The sequence below is a fragment of the Euwallacea fornicatus genome, chromosome 23, assembly GCF_040115645.1.
Source record: "Euwallacea fornicatus isolate EFF26 chromosome 23, ASM4011564v1, whole genome shotgun sequence".
NCBI lineage: Eukaryota > Metazoa > Arthropoda > Insecta > Coleoptera > Curculionidae > Euwallacea > Euwallacea fornicatus.
Window position 1 is genome coordinate 114,389 of NC_089563.1, and position 23,227 is coordinate 137,615.

The 23,227-nt window shown below is 33.0% G+C and overlaps 2 protein-coding genes and 1 long non-coding RNA gene across 4 annotated transcripts in view; 1 reads left to right on the forward strand and 2 right to left on the reverse strand.

Moving 5' to 3' along the window:
- Positions 1-7,420: 7,420 nt before the first annotated feature.
- Positions 7,421-18,837, reverse strand: Mad (Mothers against dpp). 2 transcript variants are annotated; one of them, XM_066295614.1, is made up of 5 exons: positions 18,639-18,837; positions 16,593-16,869; positions 15,796-16,501; positions 14,894-15,150; positions 7,421-14,629 (listed from the first exon to the last, which is right to left on the reverse strand). In XM_066295614.1, exons 2-5 carry the CDS (start codon positions 16,860-16,862, stop codon positions 14,486-14,488), a joined length of 1,377 nt encoding a protein of 458 aa, XP_066151711.1. In that variant the 5' UTR covers positions 16,863-16,869; positions 18,639-18,837; the 3' UTR covers positions 7,421-14,485. The 2 variants fall into 2 exon arrangements, with proteins under 2 accessions (XP_066151711.1, XP_066151710.1); XM_066295613.1 differs by lacking the exon at positions 18,639-18,837 and adding an exon at positions 18,379-18,457.
- A 742-nt stretch (positions 18,838-19,579) lies between these two features.
- Positions 19,580-23,070, reverse strand: LOC136346456 (uncharacterized). Its single transcript, XR_010733298.1, has 4 exons — positions 22,797-23,070; positions 22,625-22,746; positions 21,896-22,324; positions 19,580-21,634 (listed from the first exon to the last, which is right to left on the reverse strand). It is a non-coding gene; the product is annotated as an uncharacterized lncRNA (long non-coding RNA).
- Positions 22,243-23,227, forward strand: part of LOC136346446 (restin homolog) — an 89,197-nt gene continuing 88,212 nt past the window's right edge. Inside the window, exon 1 of the mRNA XM_066295603.1 lies at positions 22,243-22,347. Within this exon, the coding sequence (XP_066151700.1) occupies positions 22,321-22,347 (27 nt within the window). The 5' untranslated portion in view covers positions 22,243-22,320. The remainder of the gene's footprint in view (positions 22,348-23,227) is intronic.

Consider the following 23,227-nt stretch of genomic DNA (forward strand, 5'->3'; position numbering starts at 1 on the left):
TGTCTGCACATAAAATAATTTGAAATTACATTTATAAAACTAGTAATTTAAAATAATAGTTCCTTTCTATTTGCACTGCTATTTTTCTGCTCGCAGCTGTACATACACTGGTGGACAAAAGTGTTGGCACAGCACAAATTTTTTCAAATAGAGCCTTATATATCATAAATAAATAGGATATGTATCATGCGGATGATGCTACATTATACTTTTAACCTTTAACTTTATTGCAAACACAAGAGTAACTTGTAATTTCAGGGGAACAAAAGTATTGGTACTCTTCATTCTTTCTTCCGAGTATTTTTGTCTTTAACTGGATTTGAAAAAATAATCAGTTGCAAAGCATTGTTTATATCTAAGTCACTAAATATTAAATGCAAGGCATTCGTTTGAATATCAGTTTGCATCGTAGATTGTTGTTAGCAGCAAAATGAATCGTAAAAGTAAATAAACTACACTCAGGACGAAAAATAATTCTTAATTGACGTCAATATGGAAAATCGTATTCCGAAAGAATAAATATAGTGGGAAAAAGTCGTTTTACAGCCCGTAGTGTTATCAACGATACAAAACCGGCAGTGGTTTTAAAAATATGCCACGATCTGATTGGCCATCAAAGCTGTCAGCCAAAGAAGAGAGACGAATTATTAAACACATTAAGGCAAATCCTCATACTTAAGCTTCGGAAATTACGTCTACATTAAGACACCATGAAGATAAGGACGTTTTTGCGAAAACAGTTCGAAGAGTGTTTCATATGGCGGGTTAAAGAGCTAGAGTTGCAAGAAGAAAATAATAAATCAGCCAAATTAATCAGAAGAAGCGGTTAAATTTTGCAAATCAATATGTAAATCAATCAAATGGGTTCTGGAAAAAAGTTATTTTTTCAGACGAAAGCAATTACAACATTTTTCATTAAGACGGAAAGTCTTTAATTTAGAGCAAACAAAGCATTGAGCTTGACGGTAAAAATTTGAGGCAAACCGTTAAGCATAGGGGAAGCAGCGCGTTGGTTTGGGGTTGTGTGGCTGCAGGTGTTGGAAATTTGGCGTTTATCGACGAAATAATGGATAAAATGGTTTATTTAAAGATTTCACAGAATAATTTCAGAGAGAGTACTGAAAAGCTGAATATAATTAATGGTTATTACTTCCAACAGGATAACGATCCAAAGCAGACGGCTTATGTCGTTAAATAATGGATGGTTAACCAAATTCCCCATCAATTAGCCACGCCCTCCCAGTCACCAGACATGAATCCGATCGAGAATTTATGGAAGGACTTTGAAAAACGCATCAGAACGCACCATTTTTCGTATAAGAACCAACTTAAAGATATTCTTCTTCAACGATAAAATTCTATAAGTAAAGAATATACTCGAAAATTAATTTACCGTATGCAAAGACGACTTCAGATGGTAAAAAGGAAAGGTCTATCGACAAAATATTAATTCGATTTTAGTACCATTTTTTTATTTCGTTGTGCCAAAATTACTAGTTACTCTTGAGTTTGCAATAAAATGTTTTTCGCATTAATGTTTTAAATTTTACTATGTATCAAATATGAAGTTAAAGGTTGAAGGTACAGTCAGTGACAAAAGTATTCGTACACCACCCAAAAAGTGAGAATAATGGCTATTTAGTACTTAAACTTAATAATGACATAAGGAACATACAAAACGAGATCTAATCATATCTTTTATATCATTAAAAAATCAATTTTCAATCCAGATTTCATGTAAAAATTAAAAATATCATTTTAGGCAAGTCACAAAAATATTCGTACAACCTATTGTTGTTTTTATTATTTTTTTTATAAACAATAGAGTATAGAAAAATATTTATATTTTTGTTCACCGGTATTTCTAAAATAATAAAGAACATGTTTTTACCAAATTGTGCATTAGTATTAAACATGGGTCGTAAGGGCAAAGAGTGTTCCGAACACATTCGGAATTTAATTATAAAATTATTCAATGAGAAAAAATCTTACAGTCAAATCAGCAAAATTGTTAATAGAAGTCGATCCACTATTCAGTACATTATAAAAAACTAGAAAAATACCGGAAGGGTTTTGAAAAAACCACGAAAGGGGCGAAAGAAAAACTTAACTCTACGAGAAGAACGCGCACTTGTTCGGAAAATTAGAGAAAACCCGAGACAGAGTGCCCCTATGTTAGCAGCGCAAATGTCAGAAGCCACTGGGAAGAATGTACATCTTCGAACTGTAAGAAGGGTTTTACGATCGGCAGGGTACCATGGCAGGGTTCCTCGAAAGAAACCTTTTATATCAAAAGCCAACCAGCAGAAACGTTTAGCTTCTGCACAGAAGTATCTGGAAAAAGACGAGAACTTTTGGGCAAAGGTGTTATTTACTGATGAAAGCAAGTTTAACTTGTTTGGGTCAGATGGTAAAGGAAAAGTGTGGCGTAAAAAAATATAGATTTGAATCCTGAAAATCTGTGTCCAACAATTAAACATAGTGGTGGCCATGTTATGGTTTGGACAGCCATGGCAGCATCTGAAGTGGGTACTTTGGCTTTTATTAAAGGTAACATGGACCAGTATAAATATATGGAAATTTTACGGGCTAATCTACCTGTGAGTGTTGAAAAATTGGGATTGGAAAACTGAATTTTGCAGCAAGACAACGACCCAAAACATAATGCGCGTAACGTTAAGATGTGGATTGCCTACAATGTACCACGACTTTTAGACCATCCACCCCAGTCACCAGACCTCAACCCAATTGGACATCTCTGGGATCAATTAGACAGACAAATCCGCGTTTCTGAGGTTCAAAAACGAATTAAAAATAGAGACTCTCTTAGGGTCGTTTTAGAAGAACAATGGCAAAAAATATCTACAGAAACAACGACAAATTTAGTGTATTCAATGCCGAGAAGGCTTAAAGACGTTATTTTAGCCAAAGGAGGCCCAACAAAATATCGAATGTACTAAAAGTGGGAAAAGTTAATTAGTTTTTATTAGTGTACGAATACTTATGTGACCTCCCGGAAATGATATTTTATTTATATTCTTAGAATCGAAGTTAAAATTTAATGTTTAAGTTGCAATAAACGAAATAAATAGGCTGTTTTCACCTGCTCCATATGCCAATTTTTATTTATAATCCCAAGTAATTGTAATGTTAACAATTTAAGTGGTGTACGAATAATTTTGTCACTGACTGTATAATGTAACGTTATCCGTATGATACATATCCTTTTTATTTATGAGATATTAGGCACTATTTCGAAAAATATATGCTGCGCCAATACTTTTGCCCACCACTGTATAAATAAGAACGCTCATTACAGTGGTAAAACTTCTTTAAAACAAAAATAATAAATATATTTGTGTGATTAAGTATTTTTATAATAAAATACATCTATTTTCAATCAACGTATATATTTTTTTATATTAATGTTATAGACCGAAACGATAAATAAACAAAATTCCTTTGGACAAATAAACGAGATTGTTTTCAAAGAAATCATTTGTCGATCAGTTTGTGCTGCTGTAGTGTGCAAAATACCTTAATAGGACATAAAATGGGTAGAAGAAGACATTGTATTCCAGGTTTGCGAAAATCAATTTTGTCTTTAGTGGAAAAGAGTTTGGAGTTATCAAAAAAATTGCTGACCATTTAGATTGTTGCAAAACCATGGTCGCAAATGCAGTTAAACATTTTAGTGTCCATACAAATTTTAAAAATCCTAAATGACAACGAAAGAAAAGAAAAGCAACAGCCCTATTTGATAGACATTTATTAATACTATTAAAAGATCCAAAATTAACATCTACTCAGCTATAGAACTCTTCGGCCAAAAAACACCTACAGCTTCAACAATAATAATACGAAAGCGGTTAAACGAAGGTTTGTTTGGTAAGGTTTCTAGAGGAAAACTCATGACAAAAAAAAATAAAACTGCCCGGTTGGAATTTGCAAAACTTCACATTGGATGGTCAAGTTCTCAATGGAAGCATGGGTCATGGTCGAATGAAACAAAAATTAACAGATTCGTTTCCGATGGTCGAGTTTATGAAACGACCCCGTAACAGAGAATTTAACCTAAAGTACACTACAATTACCATCAAGCATGATGGCGGCAATTTTAAACTGTGGAGGTGTATGTGTGGACATGGAGTTGGACTCACTACAAAGTTGACCGTATCTGGAACATGCACAAATATCGGGATATTTTTGAGAATATTACGCTTCATATACAGAGAATATATTTCCTGTTTCAGCACGAGAATAACCCGAAACATACAGTAAAAATTGTAAAAGAGTGGTTAGTAGAAAATCAAGTTGATGTTATTGAGACGCCTGCTTGTAGTCCCGACTTAAACCCAATTGAGAATTTCTGGTGGGATGTAAAACAGGCACTAAAGGATAAATATATAACAAGTCTTACTCAACTTCGCGAAGAAATTGAGAAAATTTAGTATGCCACACCTCGAAAACGATGCCAAATTTAATCGACTCTTCCGCAACGGCGTTACGAAATCATTCGAAATAAAGGATACCCAACTAAATATTAGTTTCAGTTGAATGGTATTAGTATGATTACTAGTAGGTTTAGGCCATTATGGGGTTAAAATTTCATTTAAATGGAATCGTTCTTATTTGTCCATAGATATTTTTTTTATTTGTCGTGTCAACCTAAATTCTTACTGGAAACGTTAATAAAAATAAATACTATTTAATATCAAACTAATGTGATAGAGAAATGTTTTTATTTTCTCGATTTTAAATATGGTTGGTACATTTTGAAGACTGCTGATTTATGTGGCCACCACTGTATGACACACGTATGAATGTTCGTATGACCATTTTTGTTAGGATGCCTTTCGTCTGTCAAAGTTTGAAGTTTGTCATCGAGCTTACGAGTCACCCTGTACATATATGCGCTATACTAAATACAAATATATGACCTGACACACTGTACGCTTTAAATGTGGAATTTCGAACATAGCTGATGATAAATTTGCGGTACACACGGGCGTTCAGTAATTGTTCTGAGCGATTGTATTAGGGAAAAATTAAGAAAAAAACCATAAGTTTTGATGTTTATCTATAGTTAGCCTCGGAAAATTTATTCTAATTAATTATCGGAAAAAAATGTAATCGGTGTAATATAATGTTTAATTTAATTGTGAATAATACTATATTTTATTTTTCCAAATAAACTAATTTTTAACGATTTTATGACTTAATACCGAAGTACAACAGTAATGGAAGAAAAGTTTATTTGGAAAAATTAAGTGAACTTTTTTCACAATACGTCGATTTTAATACACCTACTATTTTATTTTCCGTGAATTAATAGGATTTTTTCGTAAACACCTGAAGGAAAACCGCCTTATAAATAATCTGTATAAAAATTGATTTTAGCTGCGACATATTTTCTCATCTTATCAAGAGCGTATATTTTACTGTAAATTTTCAGCAAATTTGGCAAGAATAAATGGGGTAATAAACGTCGTGTTCTTATAAACTTGTGCAATTAACTAAAAACTTTGGGTACTTCAATTACTGTTTTAAGGCCGAGCAGAGGACTTCTGTAGCCATCTAACACATTTTCAATTCTCTGACGCAAATTAAATCGTAAACTTACTAGAAGAGCTTTCAAACACCTTCGTTTAAAAATATGTCTTTCCCACGAAAGCTCCCATTATCCAATTTCCTCTTCTGCCGGAACTACATAAAGGTCCCAATAAACATGCATCTTTGGAACACCTGCATGCATAACTAATGACTTTTACAATTTGCCGATAATCTCGGGATTTATCATAACAGGTCTTCAAACTTGCAAAAAGTCCTCTTGGGAAAATGACCTAGTTACTGTTAAAATTAAACAGGAAGCGCAATGAGTATCGTTAAAATTAAACCTGCTTCATCCGCATTGATGCGTCGATATAATAAATGTGTTGCCTATAAATTAAATGCATTTGAAGCACGCAATACTGGAAAAATCTTCATTTCATGGACTTAAGTCAGAAACGTACGGTTATTTATTAATGCATTTTTACGTTTGATTATTTTATTAAGTTACTAAGAAATCGTCTGTGATATTGAATGTCACTGCGAGAATCCCAAGGAACAAGTGGACATGGGCAACGAGTATCTAATAATTTTATGAGTGCTTCAAAATGTATGTTATGGGAGCATCCAAGAAAATTACTCAAGCTTCAATTTAAAATTAAAAATATAGTGTCCAGATAACCTAGTTAAACTGCGGTTTTCTAGGAAAATGGTGCTATAATATAACATCAATAACACTTTGCAAACGTACTGAAATTTTTAGAAGAAATATAGAGAGAAAGAAACAGTAAACTCCTCAATACAGAGAAAAAACTATCGAAAAGAATGGAGTGGAGAACTTTTACATTAGGTCTACGAGATAATCACTCAATCGGATTATTATATGTGGCGTCTTTGTGTGGCACTCAGTAACGAGATAAGCGAAACACCGGAAGCAGCAATCTAAGAAACTTGCGAGGATGTTCCTTTCTCGCAATAATTTTGCCATCTTTCGTACCATACTCGTCATCACCGTGGGACGGGTTCTTGGCCTGATTTCCCTTAACATTGTATTGGAGAAGAAGCCCGGAAGATACACATATAGACTCAAAAATGCAATCCAAGGGCAAACGTGTACGAGACAAACCCACTGCAAATCGAACTTGATGGCAAAGTCCAGCTAAGGTTGCCTTGTAGCACTATGTCCCTGCAAAAAACAGTAATCAGATATACAAAGGGGTCATCTAGATAAGCGTTGACTAGGTCAGAACGAGCAAGACCTTATAAAAGTGATCTTTTGCTGCTTTATCGACGAATTAAAAAGGGTGCAATCATAGACTCGAGTTGAATCTGGGAAAATGCGCATCAATATTTTAAGTGTCCATTGTGAAATATAGGTCGTATCGACTATACAACGAAACTACAAACAAGAACGTAGATTCATTCGGACAGTGAATCAGCGATCAAAGCGCTTGACGCATTCAAATTTGTAGTGAGAATTACTTGGGAACCCAAAACACATTTAAATAGCAAATATAAAATAGTTATTCTGAACTTCCTGTATAAATTCCTAACTAATTCGGCACAGTCACGTAAAGTAATTGTAGATGATATTCCATCACGAATATTAATTGATATCATATTTTTAAGGCACTCCCTGTTAATTTTTTTCAATAAAATGTCATAGCTTCAAGATGATACATCCCAGCGCAAAAAATTTTTTTGGATCAAACTGAAATACAGGCGATCGAGTACTCTCCTGAAAATATTAGATACTCGTTTGACGTGGACATAAAGGAATTAGGAAAACTAACTCTACGAAGATAATTGAAGCGGTTGAATCAAGCTAAAGTGTTAGTAAATTGAGACAATTAAAATAAAGAAACCCATGAAAATTGTCTGTTCTATTCCATCCTTCAAAATAATCTATAATATTTCCTATCCGCATTCACACTTGTTCAATAGAGATCCAGTTTATTTTTATAATTAACCTTAGTTTATAATGATTATAATCTGACAACACGCCAGGTTCGATAAAATGAAGTCTCGACTATCAAATCGATATTGAATTCTCGATAACAGAATAAATGCTAATGAAACTTAATTACACCTATATCCTATGAGATATATTTGAATTAAAAAAAAAAAAAGAAAAAGGAATTTGTATGTGATTTGAAATTTACTCGATTTGAAATTAAATATGTGATGAACGCAATACATCTGCAAAGTTCCAAATAATTCATGATGTTTAAGTTACAAAAATCTTTTACATTCGTCTATAATATAAAGCGAACTATGCATGGATAAATTCTACCAGCAAAACAAGCCTTGAATGCAAAAATTCACTTAAATAAACACGAAGCAGCTACTCTCTAAATGACCTAAATTAAATCACCCTTTATTGTTTTGTTGGGCTCTCTTAAATCAACTATAATAATCGGAAAATTTACGTTTGAAAATATTGCAACGTTTATATGAATAATTGCACTTAAACGTAATAATTGTAACAAAAAACAAATATATCTGAAATGCCAAATAACTATACAGTTTTTGCATATGTAACTAAAAGATATATGAACCAAATTCAACAATGTAACATAAAATTTGCTGGCTTAAACTTCTTTACGAGTCAAACAAAATATAATATTTACTTAATTATAATGGTAAATATCGTCTTATCCAGAAAAAAATCTAATTAATTGCAAAAAAATTATGCTAATATGCACAGTAAAAAAAATTACATCGAATTTCAGGTCCTTTTGGCGGTGGAAAAGCTCCCAGGGTGGCGATTTTGAGTAAAATTTTTACTTTTTTGTAAGTAAAAAAAAATCTGGTTTATTATAAATATGTCCCAGACATTTAAATTTAACTATTTATTTTTTCTTTTACTCTATTTGGGAATAATAAAAACCATTATTAAACGTGGGGTTTTGTCCGAGCACTTGGTAAAAGGCAAAACTTATTCTAAGTTAGTTTTAACTGAGATAAGTGTGCAATTCCATCGCTCCAACAATCCTTAGTTGTCTGCAAAGCGTTATTCCCAAATAAAAAGAAAAAATGATTTATTCTACGAGCCCTAACAATTATACAGGGTCTTCCATTTAAAACAGAGTATCTAAAATATTTTAAATGATTTTTTTTTTCTTTGGAAAACCCCGAGATACGTCAATGTTACTTTTAAGAACATTTTTAAATTATAAACTCTTAGGGGTGGGGTCATCTCACTAAACGGGGTGGCAATCCCTTCAAGAATCTTAAATAGCACGGAGATCAAGTGATATATCAAATCAAAGGTATTTTAATTCTCTTTACAAGTAAGTTGGAATTTTTTTGCTCTACTTTTAAAAATTGTAACAAAATCGTTTTAAAATATCGCTAAAAAAAATCCTAGATATTTGTAAAGAGAATTGAAATACCTTTAGTTCGACATGCCACTTGATTCCCGTACTATTTAAGACTTTTGAAGGTGTTACATCCTCCATAAAAGTAAAATTGAAATGTCTCAGCGTTTTCCTAGAAAAAAAATTCCATTCAAGATATTTCGCATGAACTGTTCTAAATCGGCTACCCTGTATATTGGGACGCATCAGAATTTTTAGATTTACCGTAATGTTAGAGTAAATAATTTTTAATATGTCTGAACGAATTATAATTATATTAAATACATTTTAACTATATATTTTTTTCAAAATGCTTATACAGTGTATAAATAACTAGTAAAAACTGATTTAATGGAATTCTTGTTAAACACCAAATATAACAAATACAACTTTAAGAATTATTGCAGATTATGCTCGATAACTACATTCCTGTGGAAAAACAGAAACTCATCAGATAAAATTTGAAAGTAAATTCATAACAAAATAATGTTTTAAAACTAGTTTTTATGTTATTTAATTAGCAAGAAGCTTTCAAGGGTCGTTGATGTATTTGATAATTTGCAAACAATTAATTTTGTAAACAAAACTAGGTTACGGTTTGAATAAATATAAACTCATTGTTTTCAATTTAATGGTGTATTGATAGGAAAACACTACAACAGTTTTCTTCCTGCGGCTAAAGAGAGTATATATTGTTGGATTTTGATACTGTATTGTTTCATGTGGATTAGTTAATTATTTTAAATAATGCCGCGGGGAAGTCAACACACTAAAATTGAATAACAAAGAATAATGGACTTAAAAAGAAGTGGGATGACTCAGAGGCAAATTGCTCGTGAGCTAAACCGTTTACAGGAAGTAGCCAAAAACTTTTGAAATTGTCGCCCAGACATTTACAGGAAAGAGAAAAGAGGTGGAACACCTTGAAAATTTTCTGGTTATGTGAAACAAGTCGTTTTGAGAGAAATCTCGAAAATAGGAGCATCCTCTGCACAGATTGTGAACCGATTTAACTTAGAATGTGATGTTAGCTTGGTGAGAAAGTGGATAACTAAATCAAAATTCTTAAAATATTGTAAGATAATGAGAAAACCCAAGCTCAGCAAACATCATTTGCAGCGACGACTGCAGTTTATTGAAGATACATTCAAGATAACAAAAATCATGGGTTATTTTCAATTATAAAAAAAAATTTAACATTGACGGTCCGAATGGTTTTAATTATTACTGGCATGACCTTAGAAAAGAAAAAAAAATGTCACGAAGGTCGCATTGGGGTGGTGGAATGATGGAATGGACTGCTTTTAATGAAAAAGGAAAGTCTGAAGTTTCATTAATTTCCGGCAAAAATGAATGCTGTTAGTTATCAAAATGTTTTAGTAGAGTTTACCTTTGCCGTTTATTACTATGTTAGAAGAAATAATTTTTCAGGAAAACAACGCGCCGATTCATACAGCACGCTCTACAAAACGATGGTTTGAGGGTTACGGGCTCAATATTTTGGATTGGTTAGCTTTTAGTCTGGTTCTTAATCCCATTGAAAATTTGTGAGGAATTATGGGTATAGAAGTCTACGATCTTCAGAAGCCAGAAATCCAAAATATTGATTGATGAGTTCGATGAAAGGATCACACACAAAGTTGAGAAAACATACCAGAGAGCACTTGAATTATTGTAGTAAAATGTGTTCCCACGAAACTGTTGGAGGTGATTAAAAACATGGTAGAAGTTTTCATTATTGAAACGAATTTATTTATTGAAGAGGCAGAAAACTTTTGAGTTGATACTGTTTCACAGATGTATTTTGCTATTTTGCCCCAATAGTAGTTAATCCTAACAATATTTAACTCTTTATTAAAATTGGAACTAATCGTTTACAATACATACTAAATAATATCTTTTGCTACTCAGATTCCAAAATAAATAACTTAAATTAATTGAAATAGTTTGTTTGTCTTGAGTGTATATTTCTTCACAGGATTGTAGACTGGGACTCCTAAACAAATAAACTAACTAGGTAGCGATGACTTGATTTTGACGCGTTCCATTGTTTTGAAAACATTTTCAAAATATAGTCTGAGGAGTGCCTTTTCCCCAGAAACTAAGAGAAATTTTAATTTCTCGCCATATAAAAGGAAAATCAACAAAAAAAAGCAGAGGACTTGAAATTGTTAGTCATCAGTTTGGAATATTGTAAAATATCACACTGCAGAGGTATAATTAAAATTAAAAATAAGAGTATTGATCGATGTCGAATTATTAACGAAAGAGATCGACGAGCATTAGTAAAATATGCAAAAAACAGAGATGGACCACTTTGTGCGAGATCAGTGTTAGATGGAACAATGAATGTGATTTAAATTTATCTTGAGTGTTGTTGAAAATGGATATATACAGTTATGTGCAAAATAATAGCACCAAGCAATCAAAAAATAGTTTTATTTACTTAAAATTTGTAATACATTTTGTTTCCAAATTATATATTTTGTCTAGATATTGAATAATGCATCTGAGACGAATAGTTTAAATACAAATTTAGGTTAGGTTTCAGTACGTTGAAGGGACTTTTCCGTGTTTTATGTTTCTACACCTACATACAGCTGCGCAAAATAATAGCACCACTGAAAGTGTTGCCGCATAGGTTTCGGATTACTTTTCTATTTTTGATTTCTTTTGTGATTATATCTTTTTTTGGGTGAGTATTTTGTAACACGCTGAAAATAAATGGTTTAATTATGATTGTTAATCAGGAAAGTATGGGTTGGGCAAAACATTGCACATCGGAGTAACGAACTTTAATTCGTAAACTTTTGAACGAAGATAAAACTTGTGAATATATCAGAGATATACCGAGATGCTCCAATAAAATGATTAGCAATGCTAAAAAATCGTCCATAACAACAGAAACACGCGGATGTAAGAAAAAATATCAAAAAGAGATAACCGGAATAGTACGTCCTGCAGAAATCAATCCGTCTATTTCATCTACACAAATTAAGCAACAATTAAATATAAATATTAGTATGTCTACTGTTCGACGATGTCTCATAAAACAAAATTTAAAAGGACGGTCTCCTAGAGAAGCCCTTTTGCTTAGTAAGAAGCATGTTTGTAAAGACTGCAATTTGCCAAATGTCACTTAGAATGGGCTCCCACAAAATGGTGCAATATCTTATGGACAGATGAGTTAAAAATTGAGTTATTTGACAGTTCTGGAAAGAGGCACATTGTAAGACTTCCATCCAATACTGAATTTAAGCCAAACTATTCGTTAAAGACCGTCAATCATGGAGTCTTCAGTTATGGTTTGGGTCTGTTTTTCCTACTATGGTGTTGGACTCATATTTCGCATTGAAGGTGATCCATGGATCAATTTGCTTATACAAATATTTTGGAAAAAGTTATGCTCCCCTATGCAAAATGAAAAATGCCACTATATTGGGTTTTCCAGCAGGATAACGACCCCAAACATACAAGCAGAAGAGCTAAACAGTGGTTTAGCGATAATAGGGTTGAGACTCTAGAATGGCCGGCACAATCGCCAGACAACAACCCTATTGAGAACCTGTGGAGTGACGTAAAAAGGTAGGTTTTTGAAACCAAGCCTGCCAACAGAGAGATCAGTTGTGGGAAAGTATTAAAAATTCTTGATACAAAATTTCAGTCGAGAGATGTCAAAAATTGGTGAATTCAATGTCAAATTGATGTAAAGAAGTAATCAAAAACAAAGGATACTCAATGAAGTATTAGTTGATAATAATTAATGTTAGTAGTTTTTCTTTGTAAATTAAGACTTTTTTTACATTATAAATTCATTTTTATACATTGGTCTTATTATTTTGCACACCAAAATATCATTGATGTTTTGTTTTTTTGAGTTTATAAATAGAATAAATAACTTTTCCTCTATAATTTTACTTGCAATAAATATTTTAATAGTGTTGATTCCTACTATGTATGTGGTTAAACTTATTCAAATTATAATTAAATAAATTTCCGGAAATAAATAAATTGAATTTGCTTGGTGCTATTATTTTGCACATAACTCTAAATCCAATTAGTTTCTAAAATGAGTGTTACTTTTTAATTGCTTTCTATAATTTTCATTAGGCCAAAGAAAAGCCCCTTTTCATAGCTACCCAAAAAAAGAAATCGATTAACTTGGGCCAAATCAAAATATTCACGAACTTATGAGGATTGTAAGGCGATCTTTAGCAATGAGTTCAAATTTGATGTCTGTATTGGAAATATACATAAAACAGCTATACGGACAAAACAAGACGCCTTTCACAAAGATTGTTTAAAACGAACCGTGAAGTTTGCTAAAGGTCAAATGGTTTGTGGATGCATATCTGTTAAGAATTACATCAGATGGAGTTTATGGACGGTACAGTAAATACCGAGAAGTACAGACAGATATTACAAAATAAATTACTTACGAGCATTGGTCTGTTGTATGGTAAAAAAAATTTAATTTCTTTACAATACGGCGTTTCTTGTCATACTACCCGTTCCACAAATAGTTTAGTGCCAATAATATTAATGTAATCTCTTGGCCTTCAAGCAGCCCTGACTTGAACGTAATTAAATAAGTTTGGCATAAAATGAAAATATATCTAAGAAATCATCCTCAAAGGACTCTTAAAGCTCTAAGATTAACCATTGAAGAGATTTGGAACACACTTACACCTGAATTTTGTGATGAATTGGTAGGAAGTATGCCTGCAAGAATTCAAGCAGCCATCAAAGCTAAAGGCGATATTACCAGCCATTAATTGAAGCTAAAATGTCTTACGTTCCAATATAAAATTATCAAGTCTAATATGCAATATTACTTAAAGTTTGTCATATTTGGAGTTCAACAATAATTTCAGTTTTTATTAGCGGTTTATGCATTGTATAAGCATTTTGAAGATATAATTCATTTGAAGATATTATCAATTGCTTTAAAATTTTGATAACTTTAAAAATTATAATCCATCCCAATATATAGTTGTTAGGGCTTGTAGAAAGAAAAACTTAATTGAAAATATTTTTGCTCCCTAGGGAATAAAGTAATTACCTTTTTAAAATATTTTTTAATACTCTCCAAGGAACAAAAGTATTTTTCTTCATCCTATGCATAATACACAACAGTTATTTTTTATGAAAGAATAAACTTTCACTCCCTAAAAAGAACTGCTTTTTTACAAAACCGAACATTGGTCGTACAAAAAATTAGATGCACACCTGTGGAGGAAAGTGCCTTTACTCTAATATGTGCTTCACCTTTCTCATGGGTCTCACATTATTCTCAGGAGTAAAAGTAGCACTTTTCTCTCTTGTGCTAATAAGTATTTTCTAATTTTAGTGCCGGTATCTCAGTAAAACACTTGCTTCAAGTGTACCATTCCATTGTTGGATAAAATGAAAATCACGCAGTTATAGCCTGATTACAATCTACCACCCCTCTCTTAATTGCGATCCAAATTGATAAAACAAATCAAGTCGCACAAATAGTAACTCGTTAAAAACAATCACCACCGGAAACATTATTTTAAACGTCCACTTCAATATTAATTAACTCTCTACTTACTCTAGGAAACCGAACTAATCGCATTGTGTGGCGCCCCCATCTGAGTCAATACTTTATCCAACCATTGAAGTGGGCCATTTAAGTGGATTTCGATCCAACAAGGAGTACTAGTCACATCTTGTCGGTGATATTCGGCGCCCCAGCCCTGTAAAAAAACATACATTTAGAGATATGAATCGTGAATATTTAAAATCGAGAATTTTAATTATGTGCATAACTTCGATTAAGACGAATATTGGAGAAAATTGATCCGAAAATATATCAACCTCTTTGCCTAGAGTTACAAGAAGTATTAAGTTGGAAAGGAAAAGGGAGGCATTCAAAAAGTACTTGAACGCCGGTGGTGCTACCAGGGTTTTGTTTTCTCAGTTTGTCTACATATTTCGTTACGTATTTAATCCGTACATACCTTCACGAAACTCATCCTTATGGTACACATTTTGGTCAGTTCGTATACGGCTTCAAAACCGTGATTCACACACTGAGACAACAATTGCGCAAATTCGGCATTATTAAAAATTCTGAGCGAACACCCCGCGGGAATCTTACAGACCGTCGAGGGATGAAAGTTGTGGTGATGGTTACAGTTGCGCGATTGTACGAAAATGGCAGAGTCGGATAGACATTCGGCGTAAACTTCCCCATTAACGTAATATAGATGGACACCTATAAAAAAATATGAAAATGTTTAATTAGAATATTTTAATAAATTATTCCACTATCGAGTTTTAATATATTGAGTTTGCATTCTTTGGCCAGTTCAGTACGAAAGAGAAAATAATTTAGACTCAGTTTTTTATATTCATAATAATTTTGCGAGTAGGATAATTGCTATAGAAATCGTGAAATTGTCCCATATTCGAGTGTATTTCGTCATTCTATAGAATTATACTGGTAAAATTATAAAAAAGTTAAAAAACGGGCTTGCACTAATAACGCGGTTTCGCCATTGAATTTTGATATTCTGATAGTCAATAGCGTTGTTTTTCATTGACTGCAATAAGGCAAAATAAAAGCATCTACACTATTTGTTAACTCACTAAGAATTTACCCAAAGTAATCTTCTACATTAATGTGAGTGGAGAATACTATAAAATTATGTGCCTAGTATCGGTTCATTTTCTGGATACCGTATACATAGCACCCTTTAATTGAAATGAAATTTTAGGTTGAAAAAAAAAATCTCCACTATGAATCATTGTAAAATCTCAGGATATATACTGTTTTGAGATATCTTAGCCATTTCACATTATTAACTTATTCTTTAATTTAATTACTCCTACTTTGATACAGACCAACACCATATCTCACCTTTTCCTATGTGTCGCCTCGTGTTCTCAATCGTACTATTTCGATTAACATTGCTCAACTGTCCCAAACAAAACCGATCGCTGTTGTTGCCGGGATAAGTGAACCCATCCACAATAACCGAGGTGGAGTTGCAATGAAAAACTTCCCCAACCCTACTGTTAAGCTCATAATACGCAATGGAAGCCCAGTAGGGCTGATCCTGATATGGCACCGGATGGACGTCTTGACTTAAAGAGGGCTCCGGACTAGGATTATTATTTGAATTGGAAGCATTTTCATCAGTGGGACTGTAGGCTGGTGGTGGGGTTTCCGCTAAATTCGCATAAGGAGGAGACTGCGGGTTACTGGAAATGACACTGCTAGGACTAGAGACATTTGAAAGCGGAGAGTTTGGGCTCATGTGATTGGAGTTGAAGCCGTTTGAAGAATAGCTGACGTTGTGTGGCATGTTTGGCTCTACCAATTGCTGGAAGGGAAGGAGGGAATGACCTGGTACGAAATCGTTGTGTCTAGGTACGAGAACAGGGGGGAGCACTGGACTTTCTACCCGTTTATAGTGGTAGGGGTTGATGCAAACCTCTTTTTGTTTAGCAGAAAATGGGTATTGACAATGTTCAAGCGGCTTCAGTTCGTGATGACTTTGCAAATCTGGCCACCGCCAGACTCTACAATATATCACATGGGGGAGGCCTTTTCTGTGAGACACCTGCAAAGATAAAAATGTCTTATTTTCCAGTAACTAATATTTATTGATAAATAATACAACTCTGGTAAATAATTAATCCAACTTTACTTGCCTGTAACCGTCCATCTAAACTCCTAGGAATGGTGACACATTTGCTAGGCTGTCCCGGACAACTTAAAGCTTTCTCCAATTCCTCAATGGATCCCCTACGTTTTTTCAACTTTTTTACCAGGCTATCAACTGCCTTCTCTGCCCATTTTTCTTCTTCATCACCTTGTTTCCACCCAAGTAGCTTTTTCACTGCTGGACTTGTGAAGGAAAACAAACTATTCAATGTTGAAATAGGACCACTGCTCGACGATTCGCCCTCGTCGATGTCCATGTTAAAACTATGAAAGAAATATATCATTTTTTACTGTTTTCGTAATGAGAAAAATCAATAATAAATAGAATTAATGTGTTTATCATATGGACAGATTCATTATATACCAATTTCAGATTAACATTGTGGTATTAATTTTATTTTATAAATCAAGCTTGTAGAGTATGGCTTAGTTTGAGCTATTCCTCATATATTTATATTGCTTTCAATAAATCTAAGTGTATTCCTACTGACAATATTAAATTTATTAGTCTTCAAAAAGTTATGAAAAATATGAGCATTACAAGAGCTATTAACCAAATCTGGTGAGAAGAGAACAGTCGTGTGCTCTTTGCATATATAAAGCTCTTAACATAAATAAAGAGGCAGTTTGATTACACCTAGAGTATGGCGTGGATGGATATTTGCAGACCTCTAATGCATAACCACAAATAAAAAGTTGGTACTTTCAGAGTCATCACAATAATAAGCATTGACAGAAATTTTAGTGCAATAAAATTTCTGCCAATGTCGACTAGTTAAAATTTTTACAAATGGGCCATGTTAATTTGATTTATAAAATTTTCATCCAAACATAACTCATGCATTGAAAGTTATCAACAAATCTTGGAATAGTATGTATTAATGCAATCCAGGCCAGAGAAAAAGCATTCATGCACTACATGCTCTCATGATTTTTTCATCCCAATTTTGATTCATTTCATATTGGTCTAAAGTTATTGATAATTTTTAACGCATCTACTATATTACCTATGGTTACATACTTCGATAATCATTTAGTTTATTTAAAAGAAACCAAGGACCCTTGGCATATTTTTACCAAAATCGATTTAAATGTTTCAAATTGTAAGGCTCTTAATGAGAAGGTGTAAATGTTCTATTGATTAAAGCTAATGCATTTTAAAAGTAATCACATGGTTCTATTATGTCAGTTTTGATTTTTTATCGCTTGGTTCCTTTTGGATAAGTGGTGTTTACGTCAATTAGTATATGAGTATATCATTTTATGTGCATCTACTGTTAACAGGCAAAAATAATGATTTAATAAAGTGTTAGTGAATGTATCACAATATGAGTTGGATATATAAGTAACACTAAGATAGGAATGCACTACCTATTGCTGTACTGGATTTGTCTCTGAATTTTGCAACTTCACACAACAGAAAACTTCTTAAAAAACTCATGACACACATACAAACACATGGCAAAACATTCATAACATACACTTTGCGTTTCCGAAACATTTCCTAGATCACAATAGTCAATGGCAATATTAAAAATGTTGCCTATTATCCAAGACAGTTATGTAAACTACTATGGTTAAATTAATACAGCTAGAAAGTATGCAGATAATACATGCCAAGCAAGCCACTTAGAGTAAGTACCAACTGGATGGATTGAAATTAAAAATGCACTTTGCTCTGACTTTAGTCATCTTAAGTAGTAGTACAAAAGGCAAATGTTCCAGGGATAAAAAAAAAATAATATGATGAGAAAAACTCAACAAATGACTCACAAATTATTCAAATGAGTCACATAAAACTGAAAATCTGTTGCCATTTTAAATGGAAATTCCCGGTACACATTTATTTCGATCTGTTACGCGTATGGTACTAGCGGAGCACTTCCTTTAAGCTTGGTATTTATCAAGAGCAACATTTGCTTTTTTCCAAACAACAAAAATAAAACAGACCTGACCACGGAGAGCATTTGATCGTTCCGTACCATCTAGGAAGGTACTTAGTGGGCTCCTTAGGGAAATAACTTATTACTTACCTTTATTACACGGAAAATAGCTGTGTTATGGCACACTTTATGGTAATTTAGCTTGAAAAATTTGAAAAAAAACACAAAAATGAACAAGGAGGACGACTGCCTGACGCCTGAGTTGCCTGGCACAGCTTGTTTAAGAACATCGAATATTGTACTATTTGAGCTTTCTATTGTACTGGATTTCGCAAAACAAGGAAGTCATGTGGCAATAGTTTCTATAAATTTGAATATGTCCGGATGAGTTTCCGGTTACTTCTGTGCATTCTATTAAATGTCTAGTGAGTAAATGTCAAATTAATCAAAATTCGTTTTAATTTACGTTGTCTACCCCAAAGCATCTTCTATTTTTTTCAGTTGTTTCAAACTTTATTAAGTTTTTGTAAAAAATTTAATCAGTGGAATAACGTTCAAATGCAATGTAATAAACTGAAATATTTGACTCTATGGGATATGCTCGAAAATGAATGATTTCAGATGGACTTCAAATATGTATTTAACCAATTGCAATCATATTGTACTAAACGTAGTACTGTTGTCACAAGCGAGGCAACAGAACATCTGCCAAAGAGAATGGTTCATGGGTAACTGCAAGATGCCGCCACCAGTACAAGTTGTGAATAGCGGGATCTTTAAAATGTAGCTCCAGTTTGAATTGTCATTATTATTTTACTTTTATAGTAAAATTGGATAGATACAGAACAATATTAATAATAATTATTATTTATTATACAAGTTTAGTAAATAAGTAATTAGAAATCAGAATTAACTTCGAAAATCTTGCACTTTGACTTTTGAAGAAAAGAAAAAGTACTATTCAAGTTAAAATTTATCAAATTGTTTACCTATAAAAAGTAACTCTTTGTTTTAAAAACATAAAACAAAAAAAGATAGGAAAATTTACTAATACGCATTTTTTTGTTTCAAAAATATAATTTGTGAAACTTTTTGGATCATTCTGTAAAGACGTCGTAATTCCTCATAGGTACAGTGATCATCTATGGTGTTTTTTTTAACTTGTACCATAGTCAAAATCATCTAAGAGGTATAATTATTTCTTATGAAGGTAACGGGTGATCCTCGCAGTAGGTGGTTAACCGAAGTGGTAGAGGGATGTTTAAACCATTTGAGAATTTGCCTAAGATATGCCTCCGACATTTTCACATCTAATAAGTTTTTTATCATGATCACAAATTACATATGGCTGCTATTAAGAATACCCCAGATATATATATTTGCAATATACAGGATGTCTCAAAATTCAACCAGGTCTTGCATACAGATTGGGTCACAAATTATTCTCAAACAGTGAAAGAATATAACAACTTTGATATGAATGTAGGTTTAAAAATATTTTGTTCCCTAGTCACAGGATGAAAACATTTGAGATTTGTTTAAACCCTTATATAACTCACATATTTACGTATGTACATGATTACATATATATGAGTTTTTTGATATCACTGAATAGTTGTAAAAAACGAGCAGAGAATATTAAAGTTTAAATAACTTAAAAAAAGAAATACGAGCAAAACACAGATACCAAACAAAATCCAGACAAAATTAAAAGTTCCTGCATGGTTAAATAAGCTATCTGGGAGTAAAATGGGTCATGCTACTTATAGTCATGCCCCTTAAAAATAATTTATTTCTTGATATTTGTGTTTATAAGAATTATATAAGATGATTCATAATAAAATCGACACAAACCAAGTTCGTGTATGGAGCGTCAAAGTAAGTTGGTTTTTTATAAGAATTTTTTTCTCATGGCTACTACGAGACAGCGACCTAAGGAAATATCCTAGAAAATCGAAAAAACTCTGTATATTAGCAATGCCTTAACATACAACAACCAAATTTTGAAAATGTATTAAAAAAATTTAAATCAAAGGGAATTCTATTCAATAACTAAACATATTTTTTTCTAATGGGGCATTGGTTATTGATTCGGTTCCATAAATTGTCCTCAATGTGAACGGTCGTCGAATATACAATGTTTTTTTATACGAGAGAAAAAAGGCACATTGATACAAATCGGGTGATCGCGGTGACAAGTGTTGAGGCAATTATTTCTACGACTTATTCATCTATTTAGAAACTGCTGTCTTAAAAATTCTCTAATCTCCATAGTGAAATGCTCTATCGTGCATAAACCACATTTCATGGCGTAATTATAAAGGTAAATCTTGCATCAAATCAAGAAGAGTATTTTGTAAGAAAAACAAATAAGTTGTCCGCGCAGGTGGTTTGGTAAAATTACTGGACTTACCAAATATCATCCAATAATGCCTCCCCTCACATTTATTTTAACCTTTCCTTGGTAATGATGGGTTATTGCAGTATATGAATTTTGATTAGAATGTTTGTGACTCTTGTGGAGATTTATAATTCTTTTTCGTGAAAAGATGATTCTGTGGAAATCAATGTTCTGATATATAATGAAATTATAGCAAATCATTTTTGGTATCAAACGTTTCTGTGACTGTTTTTGAATTTTTTGAAAACGATATAGATACTGCGTCGAATAATTCGATGATGGTATATTATATTGCGAGGATATTCTTCGGGTATCGGTGGATGGACCTTGATGGTTCAGACTCGTTTTTGGTTCAAAATTTGTTAATGCAGATAAGTACTGACTTATTAATAAATAATAATAATATCAAATAGGCAGGCTGATAACGAAAGGGAAGAAAATGCTGAAGGAAGAAAAGGAAAATATAAGAAGCTTGTGGAACTGTCGATCAGATGTAGATGTGTCGGAGTAACATTCGAAACATCCTCTACAATTAAAAAATGTTATTATATTATCAAAATATTGAAATATAAATTAACGAATTTACTACCACCCGACCTCACCTTTGCCGTTCTTTTTCAGTTCCCCTAGCATACCTTAGTCCTCAATGGGATTCCCTAACACTTGGCTATTTGGTAGCTGCGTTAGTACACTGCTTCATCCCTAGATGGTTCTGTTTATTTGTCCGTCCTTATCGTATTACTAGCTGGAACACCATAATACCAGAACTTATAAATCACTAAATGTCCAACATATTCGTATATACATATATCAAAAGTTTTCTTGCAAAATCAGCAAAAGAGATTGCTGGATTGATATGAGTCATGGAGTACCTAAGAAAAAATGAGGCAAATGAAGGGGACGGAGAAATACCATATCCAAGGATCAGATGGTTTCATAAAATGTCCATGCTTTTGTGGTGTCAGTATGCCCTACGAGTGGAGAATATAAAAACCATGCAACTTACCTGAAGAAATATTTTAGTATCAAGTCACTGACCAAAGATACTCTAATACCTTCTAGTTGAGCATGTACTATTTTATCATTAATCAGTTTGATGAGAGAAAAGGCTATAATTATTTTCAATTTCCTGCTTCGGATTTATAGAATAAGGAACTTGTAGAAGATCACAGAATCAGAAAGAACACAGAATCCATTCATGATTCGATACCAGAGAGGGCTCTGCAGTGTAGGGTGTTTTGAGATATCAAATTGATCTTATTATAGCAGCAGGTCACTGCTATCCTTCTCTGCCCTTTTATCATGCTGCTGACTTTAATGCGCAGGTCAAGCATCCTTTGCAAAGGGATTTGAGGCATTTTCTCATTGTCGTTCATCGTATTGATCGAAGTGTGTTCTATGGAAGTTTGTGTGCACTATTGTTGAGAAGTTATGGCTACAAAAAAGGTCAAACCTAAGGTAAGTGACATCAAAGAGATCACATTAATTGCGTATGCATTTATGAGGGTTTACACAGGAAGCGTGGATAATGTGTTAAGTAAATTTAACCGCGTTTGCTACGATGGCAGTGCACTACAGGGTTGTTATTTGCGCATTGGATGTATGAATTTATTTTTAGTGAAAAATGCAATATTATGGAAAAATCTAAATTTCAAAATAAATTCTGACTCAAGGGTGCATGAAATTAAGTAGCAACATCAGGCGAAAGGGGAATCTATTACACTCTCTCAATTACACTCAATCAATTCTCCAATCCACCTTCGAACCTGGAGCACACTTCCCCACTTTTCCCATTGAGCGACCAGTTTATTTCCATGTTGTCCTGAAACCTCCGTTATCAGGAGTCAACTAAAATGACTTTTCAATTCAGTCGAAAGTTTTAATCTCTGATTCCACCTCCGACTTACATGCTTACTGATAAATGATGATGATTATCATGCAAGTGGTCTAAATCATCTAACAGTGATCAGGCCGCTAACTTTAGTAGGCATCGCCGCGTTAACACACTGACTGAGAGACACGATACGAAATAAAACTTTTTAACATAAACAAAGTCAGTTTAAATGTGACCGCGATCGTCGATGTTCAGAAATTTTCACGATTTTGTAGTTTTTAGTCCGAAATTTGTGATTTCGAGTGAACTTTGTGCAACTGTCTAAAGGTTTTTTGAAAGCAGTTGCGGATCGTAAGTCCAATTATTAAGCGCAATAATAAACCGTTACATCTTTATTGATTATTTAATAGTTTTAATTAGTTTTAACGCGGTTGTTGTTCGTCGGTGTGTAGGTACTCTTGCATGCTTTACGGCTTTTTAGTTTAATTCCGTTTTCCTGGCAGA

Excerpts from the sequence above, each read along its gene's own strand:
- Mad (XM_066295613.1), bottom strand. The coding sequence starts at position 18,422 with ATGGCAACAGATTTTCAGTTTTATGTGACTCATTTGAATAATTT. Across the intron at positions 16,870-18,378 it reads GTGACTCATTTGAATAATTT|TTTTAACATGGACATCGACG; the intron begins GTGAGTCATTTG and ends TTTCTTTCATAG. Across the intron at positions 15,151-15,795 it reads GAGGCGACACATAGGAAAAG|GTGTCCATCTATATTACGTT; the intron begins GTGAGATATGGT and ends ATTTTTTTATAG.